Source organism: Clupea harengus, chromosome 19, assembly GCF_900700415.2.
Source record: "Clupea harengus chromosome 19, Ch_v2.0.2, whole genome shotgun sequence".
Classification (NCBI taxonomy): Eukaryota; Metazoa; Chordata; class Actinopteri; order Clupeiformes; family Clupeidae; genus Clupea; species Clupea harengus.
Window position 1 is genome coordinate 1,609,293 of NC_045170.1, and position 8,137 is coordinate 1,617,429.

At 48.5% G+C, this 8,137-nt stretch overlaps 1 protein-coding gene across 4 annotated transcripts in view; it reads right to left on the reverse strand.

Moving 5' to 3' along the window:
• asns (asparagine synthetase) overlaps positions 1-7,695 on the reverse strand; it is a 13,838-nt gene extending 6,143 nt beyond the window's left edge. The window contains exons 1-6 of one of the 4 annotated variants that reach the window (XM_031586372.2): positions 7,560-7,676; positions 5,791-6,039; positions 4,914-5,151; positions 3,829-4,014; positions 2,617-2,718; positions 56-183 (exon numbers count right to left, since the gene is read on the reverse strand). In XM_031586372.2, the coding sequence (XP_031442232.1) occupies positions 56-183; positions 2,617-2,718; positions 3,829-4,014; positions 4,914-5,151; positions 5,791-6,039 (903 nt within the window). In that variant the 5' untranslated portion in view covers positions 7,560-7,676. Of the gene's footprint in view, positions 1-55; positions 184-2,616; positions 2,719-3,828; positions 4,015-4,913; positions 5,152-5,790; positions 6,048-7,559 lie in introns of those variants that run through there. The other 3 variants (XM_031586370.2, XM_031586368.2, XM_042710660.1) reach the window with 3 other exon arrangements.
• Positions 7,696-8,137: the final 442 nt, after the last annotated feature.

The following is an 8,137-nucleotide window of genomic DNA, read 5'->3' on the forward strand; positions in this document are numbered from 1 at the left end:
ATGTATGGGTTGGCATGGTGATGTGTGGGTTGGCATGGTGATGAAACCCACTGACCTTGCGTGCGGCCAGAATGTCCGGGCTGTCCTCCGCGCCGATGGCGAAGGTCTGGACGGGGTACTTCAGCTCCTCCTGCTTGGCCAGCTTCACCAGTGTGGCCGCCACGAGACTGGAGTCCAGCCCACCTATCAGAGAGGAGAATAGGAGTCAGACCACCTATCAGAGAGGAGAACAGGAGTCAGACCACCTATCAGAGAGGAGAATAGGAGTCAGGGGGTGTGGCCGCCACTAGACTGGAGTCCAGCCCACCTATCAGAGAGGAGAACAGGGTTAAGGGAGGGGCATTTTAATGGCGCCCAAATGGTCAACTGATCAATTGGTATTAAAGATATGAACTGTATCAGTATGACGGCACAATGGGAATTAAAGCCAGAGCAGGTTTACACCTCACTATACTAACTAGACCAGAGCAGGTTTAATGTCCGCCTCACTATACTAACTAAACCAGCTCTAATGTCCACCTCACTATACTAACTAAATACTCTAATGTCCACCTCACTATACTAACTAAACTAACTCTAATGTCCACCTCACTATACTAACTAAATGTCCACCTCACTAAACTAACTAAATACTCTAATGTCCACCTCACTATACTAACTAAATACTCTAATGTCCACCTCACTATACTAACTAAATACTCTAATGTCCACCTCACTATACTAACTAAATACTCTAATGTCCACCTCACTAAACCAGCTCTAATGTCCACCTCACTATACTAACTAAATACTCTAATGTCCACCTCACTATACTAACTAAACTAACTCTAATGTCCACCTCACTATACTAACTAAACCAGCTCTAATGTCCACTCAACAGAGTCACTTTAGGCCAAACCAGGCAGGTAAGGACAGGTGGTAGAACCTCAACACCTTTAGATTAGATTGGACAGGTAAGGACAGGTGGTAGAACCTCAACACCTTTAGATTAGATCGGGCAGGTAGGGCTCAGGTGGTAGAACCTCAACACCTTTAGATTAGATCGGGCAGGTTAGGTAAGGACAGGTGGTAGAACCTCAAGACCTTTAGATTAGATCGGGCAGGTAAGGACAGGTACCTCAACACCTTTAGATTAGAGTGGGCAGGTAAGGACAGGTGATAGAACCTCAACACCTTTAGATTAGATCGGGCAGGTAAGGACAGGTACCTCAACACCTTTAGATTAGAGTGGGCAGGTAAGGACAGGTGATAGAACCTCAACACCTTTAGATTAGATCGGGCAGGTAAGGACAGGTACCTCAACACCTTTAGATTAGATCAGACAGGTAAGGCTCGGGTGGTAGAACCTCAACACCTTTAGATTAGATCAGGCTCAGGTGGTAGAACCTCAACACTAGGGATGCACCGATACCGATACCAGTATCGGTATCGGTGCCGATACTTGGTTAAAATACTCGTACTCGTTTTGAATTGCCGATACCAAGCACCGATACCACTCATCAGTATTTCACTGCATCAAACTGGCCGGGCTATGCTGACACAAAATGTGATTTATTGTCCTACCTGTCCTACCACTCTCTGCCAGACTAGTAAGTAGCTTATTTGCCGTCTTGTGTTGCATTTGCTTGATGTTTGACTGTGTTAGGAAAGTTTGTCATAGTGTCAAAGTATTTCAGTATACAGGTTTCGCTAAATTTAGCTGCTAGCATCTCGTTAGCGATTAGCAATTCCGTTGAGCTGCCTTAACGGCGATTTGGGCTCATTTTAAGATAAATGACGACGACAGGAGTAAGGCACAGTGTAAGATCTGCACTGCTACGTTGTCGAGGGGCGGGAAGGAAAGTACTTTGTTTAACACAAGCAATTTGATTAAACATCTGAAGACACACCATAGTGCTTAGTACACAGCGTTCACTGATGCTAGTGGCGCAAGACCGAAGCAACCAATCTTAACTGACGTCTTGCAAAAGAAAAAAACGCGCACGCACACACAGAGAGAGAGGTAGAGAGAAAGACTGTGCCACATAGGTTAAGTGATTGTTTGTGTACTTGAGCAGGAGATTCTTCTGATCCTTTTGTAACTGAAATGTGCTCTTGTGCTAATCTAGTAATAGTTCTGTTCACTTTTTGTTAAGAGACTGTGTTGTTAACTATGCAGCAAATTGAATTGCCTTTATCTGGTTATTTTTGCATTTTGTCTCATGTGATGATATTGTCTGTTTGAAGGCTTTTTTGTGTGTTAAAACCAGAAAGCTCTGTTTATTTTTGGCTTGGGATAGCCTTCTGTTAATTTTGTACTATAGGTTTGACATAATCTGCAGAGGATAAAATAAAATCTGCCTCCAAATTAATTGCACTTTCATGGAGACCAAATCTAAGAAGTATCGCTATCGGTACTCGGTATCGGCAAGTACACGAATAAAAATACTCATACTCGTATCGGTTTGTAAAAAAGTGGTATCGGTGCATCCCTACTCAACACCTTTAGATTAGATCAGGCTCAGGTGGTAGAACCTCAACACCTTTAGATTAGATCAGGCTCAGGTGGTAGAACCTCAACACCTTTAGATTAGATCGGGCAGGTAAGGCTGAGGTGGTAGAACCAGGTGACGTTACCTGAGAGGAGGCAGCCGATCCTCCTGTGGGCCATCAGGCGTTTCTTGACGGCGCTCTCAAACAGCGTCCTGATGTTGCTCTTCACCGTCGCCAGCTGGAAGTCTGAGCAGAGGGAGCAGAGGCAGGATGGTCAGTGGCTACACTTCAGGATGGTCAGTGGCTACTCCTCTGGACAGGCAGGATGGTCAGTGGCTACACCTCTGGACAGTCAGTGGTCACACCTCTGGACAGTCAGGATGGTCAGTCAGGATGGTCAGTGGCTACGACAGTCAGGATGGTCAGTCAGGATGGTCAGTCAAGATGGTCAGTGGTTACACCTCTGGATGGTCAGTAGTCACACCTCTGGACAGTCAGGATGGTCAGTCAAGATGGTCAGTGATTGGACAGGCAGGATGGTCAGTGGCTACTCCTCTGGACAGTCAGGATGGTCAGTGGCTACGACAGTCAGGATGGTCAGTCAGGATGGTCAGGCAGGATGGTCAGTGGTTACACCTCTGGACAGTCAGGATGGTCAGTGGCTACACCTCTGGACAGTCAGGATGGTCAGTGATTGGACAGTCAGGATGGTCAGTGGCTACTCCTCTGGACAGGCAGGATGGTCAGTGGCTACACCTCTGGACAGTCAGTGGTCACACCTCTGGACAGTCAGGATGGTCAGTCAGGATGGTCAGTGGCTACGACAGTCAGGATGGTCAGTCAGGATGGTCAGTGGTTACACCTCTGGACAGTCAGGATGGTCAGTGGTTGGACAGTCAGGATGGTCAGTGGTCACACATCTGGACATCTCCCAGGTACCAACTGGCATCAGATTCCTCCCGCCCAGCCTGTGCAGCTCTACGGATGCCCACGCAGAGCATGGAGGGAAAAGCCTGAGGGCACCTTGCCCGTGCCGTCATAGAGGGTGTGAGCCTGGCACATGAGGCCGTGAGCCTGGCACATGAGGCCGTGAGCCTGGCACATGAGGCCGTGAGCCTGGCACATGAGCTGGCACACAAGTCTTACCTGAGGGCACCGTGCCCACGCTGTCGTAGAGGCCGTGAGCCTGGCACACGAGCTGGCACACAAGTCTTACCTGAGGGCACCGTGCCCACGCTGTCGTAGAGGCCGTGAGCCTGGCACACGAGCTGGCACACGAGGCTTACCTGAGGGCACTGTGCCCACGCTGTCGTAGAGGCCGTGAGCCTGGCACACGAGCTGGCACACGAGGCTTACCTGAGGGCACCGTGCCCACGCTGTCGTAGAGGGCGTGGGCCGGCTGGTCCACACAGCTGTGGAAGCGGTCCATCTGGAGGGACTCCACCTTGCCCGACGCCTTCAGGCTGAAGGCCTCAAAGTGCCCGGGGGGGAAGGGCACCACGCTCGCCTCGGACGCGCTGGAGTGGCACACGTGGGTGAGGCCTGGCAGGACAGAAGGGGGGGGGGGGGGCACACATGGGTCAGGCCTGGCAGGACAGAGTGGGGGGGGGGGGGGGGGGGGGGGGGGTATTGGTTTCAACGTTCTACCTCAATACTGGATCCATTTTGATCGTTAAGTGTCCATACTAAACCCAAACCCGAAAGGAACTAAAAATAGGACCCAGGTTAAAAAAATCCTAAGGCTTTCCTTTAATATGGCATTGATAGATTATGTATTATAGGGTATTACATAGATTATGTTTTATAGGGTATTACATAGATTATGAGAACCTGGGGCAAAGGGACAATCTCAAGGCAGAGTGTGTGTGCTTACATGAGCGAGCATGCGCGTGTGTGTGTGTGTGTGTGTGTGTGTGTGTGTGTGTGTGTGTGTGTGCGTGCTTACACGAGCATGCATGTGTGTGTGTGTGTGTGCTTACACGAGCATGCATGTGTGTGTGTGTGTGTGTGTGCTTACACAAGCATGCGTGTGTGTGTGGGTGTGTGTGCGTGCTTACACGAGCATGCATGTGTGTGTGTGCTTACACGAGCATGCATGTGTGTGTGTGTGTGTGTGTGTGTGTGTGTGTGTGTGTGTGTGTGTGTGTGCTTACACAAGCATGCGTGTGTGTGTGCGCGTGTGCATGTGCTTACACGAGCATGCATGTGTGTGTGTGTGTGCTTACACAAGCATGCGTGTGTATGTGTGTGTGCATGTGTGTGTGCTTACACAAGCATGCATGTGTGTGCGCGTGTGTGTGTGTGTGTGTGTGCACAGCCATGCCTAAGTGTGTCTGTATCCATGAGTATCAGTGTAGTCATCACAGTTTGAACATGGGCTGGACCTGCAGTACGTGTCTCAACCCAGGAGTGTGTGTGTGTGTGTGTGTGTGTGTGTGTACCTTTGGCCTCAGAGGAGACTGCGAGGAAGCCATCGTCGGTGAGCAGTTTGAACATGGGCCTGACGCCATAGGTGTCTCTGCCCAGGAACACCTTGTTGTTGGCCGTGTCCAGCAGCACGAAGGCAAACACTCCGTCCAGCAGGGACGCCATCTTCTCGATGCCGAAGCGCTCGTACAGGTGCAGCAGGATCTCGCCGTCCACTTTAGTCTGGTGCTCAAACTCAAACGCCTCCTTCAGCTGGAGACAGAGAAACACACACCTTACACACACATGTCTCAGTGGGAGAGAAACACACACACACACACACACACACACACACACACCTTACACACACATATCTCAGTGGAAGAGAGACACACACACACACGTCTCAGTGGGAGAGAAACACACACGTCTCAGTGGGAGAGAAACACACACGTCTCAGTGGAAGAGAAACACACACACCTTACACACACATATCTCAGTGGGAGAGAAACACACACACCTTACACACACGTATCTCAGTGGGAGAGAGAAACACACACCTTACACACACGTCTCAGTGGGAGAGAAACACACACACCTTAAACACACATATCTCAGTGGGAGAGACACACACACACCTTACACACCCGTCTCAGTGGAAGAGAAACACACACACCTTACACACACACACATCTCAGTCCTAACCTTGACCATATACCAGCTGAACTGGTTGTCTAAGAAATTCCATTCTCTGTTAATCTCCTCACTGGCATTGTTTTGATATTTTAAAACCACCCGTCTCATCTCATAACAGGTAAATCCACATTGATTGACAAACATATATCCTATTGTTTTTAGCCTTCACACAGTGCAGTCTGTACTTGACGCGTCGGTCAGTGTGCTTCCACCTACTCTGAGATGGTTGTAGATCTCGCCGTTGTAGCAGAGCCAGAGGAAGGGGAACTTCTTGATGCGCAGCGGTTGCATGCCGTACAGCTGGTCCACGATGGCCAGCCGGTGGAACCCGAAGCAGCAGTTGGTGTAGCCGTTGACGTTCTCGAAGCGGAACGCGTCCGGCCCGCGATGCGCTATCTTCATGGCACTGGTGCACTGGACCGAAAGGCATTCATCGCTGCCGAACAGCGCCCATATACCGCACATCTTGCTAACTGTGGTGGTGGGGGGGGGGCGGGTAGAGAGGGGGAAAGTCAGTGGTTAAATATCTACATTTTAGCGACTGGCAGCCTGGACAGAAGCAATTAAGGCGCGGCCACACGAAACCGTCGCAGAGTTAAGTTGCAGTGGTGTGAATCGTTACAAGTTGTTGCAAGCAAAAGATTCGTTGTTTGAAATCGAGGTTTTGCAAGGTTTCACAATGCTTGTACCTCGCGCCTTTTGAGACGTGTCACTCAACCAGTCGAGACACGGCATCGTGGCAGAATTTCGGTCAGAGAGAGAATTACTTGTTAACTTGTTTTAAAGAACACCAGTGTCTGTTAAATATCTACATTTTAGCGACTGGCAGCCTGGACAGAAGCAATTAAGGCGCGGCCACACGAAACCGTCGCAGAGTTAAGTTGCAGTGGTGTGAATCGTTACAAGTTGTTGCAAGCAAAAGATTCGTTGTTTGAAATCGAGGTTTTGCAAGGTTTCACAATGCTTGTACCTCGCGCCTTTTGAGACGTGTCACTCAACCAGTCGAGACACGGCATCGTGGCAGAATTTCGGTCAGAGAGAGAATTACTTGTTAACTTGTTTTAAAGAACACCAGTGTCTGTTAAAAAAGATACGCTAACAAAAGTCACTAACTAGTTAACATCTGGCTGTGACGAGTGGTGTACCAAAGGCGTTGTTATGGAAACGTTGATGCTGATGCAAGATGTGTGACCTGTGTCGCCACCCTAAAATGCACGTGTGTGTGTTGCTGTGTGTCGTGTGTGCCAAATAAAACTGACTTTGAGATGTCCCAGTGACCCGACGGGAACCAGTGCCGTGTGGAGAGACACTGGTTTCAGTTGCTGGTTTAAAGTACTTGCCGCTCCTCCCGTCGCTAACCGCTGGGCTGAACTAAGATACCCCCCCGACAGCTGCTACTCCGACATTAACTGGCTTACAACTGAACTGAAAAAGTATCATGTTTCTGTCGCTTCATTCCAATACTAAAGGCAAACTCACACCGTAAGTTAGATATGAATATCGCGGGCGCATTTTCTCATTCATTCCTAACGTCACTGGCCTATTAACGTTAGAACAGTTTAATTTACGTGAAGCATCAAGAGCACTCTAAGCTATATCGGTCGCGCAACTATTCAGTAGCGGAATACCATTAGGTAGCCTAGATAGCTACGAGGCTAGCATCAATACATGTATTACTTCCTAGATTACATCAGCAATGCCACACCTACAACGTCTCCCGCTACGAAGCACTGTAGTAACAGCGCAATTAAGTTAACCGGTGAGCTGTCATGATTAGCCAGTTATAACTTAGGGCCATAAGGATGGGACATGTGTCTACTAGCTCTAGCTAGCTTCGGATAAAGCTATATTAAGACATACGCTTTGTGCCAGCCAACAGAGCTCGTAACATTACTTCAGTTTAATATCTGTAAGGGATATCCTGGTGTAGGAGTTGTGTAGGCTAAGGCTGATGAGAAATATGATATGGAAGTGATTGTACCTACCTTTAAAAAGGAAAGATCCCTCTCAGAAAACGTTACAACAGAAGAGAAGTCACAGCCGAAGACCGAAGATCGCTACTACCGGCTAAATGAATGAGCATGTGTCAAGCTCCTGTACCACGCTTCCACCCGACGATACACAGACGCGTCATGCCAAGGAAGAGGCCGCCCATTCCGGTACCGCAAAAAGTGAATCAGCATCCGTTTGCATATATGAAGGTACACGGGCAATTTCCCAACATCATTGCTCACCGATGTTTCGCTGAACTCTTCTCTTCCATTTAACAGCAGAGGGTTTGAAAGGCACCGGGGATTCATAAGACACAATATTAGGACTCACAGGATCAATCGCTCATACTGTGGTCTCCAAAATACTTTTTCGTTTTGTTTCCCACATGACCGAAGCCTCCGATAAGGATTTAACACAGTTTAATATACTTGAAACTATACATGCACATTTAACACAGCTTAACAGCTACACCTGAAACTATACATGCACATTTAACACAGTTTAATAGCTACACCGGAAACTATACATGCACATTTAACACAGCTTAACAGCTACACCTGAACTATAGGCC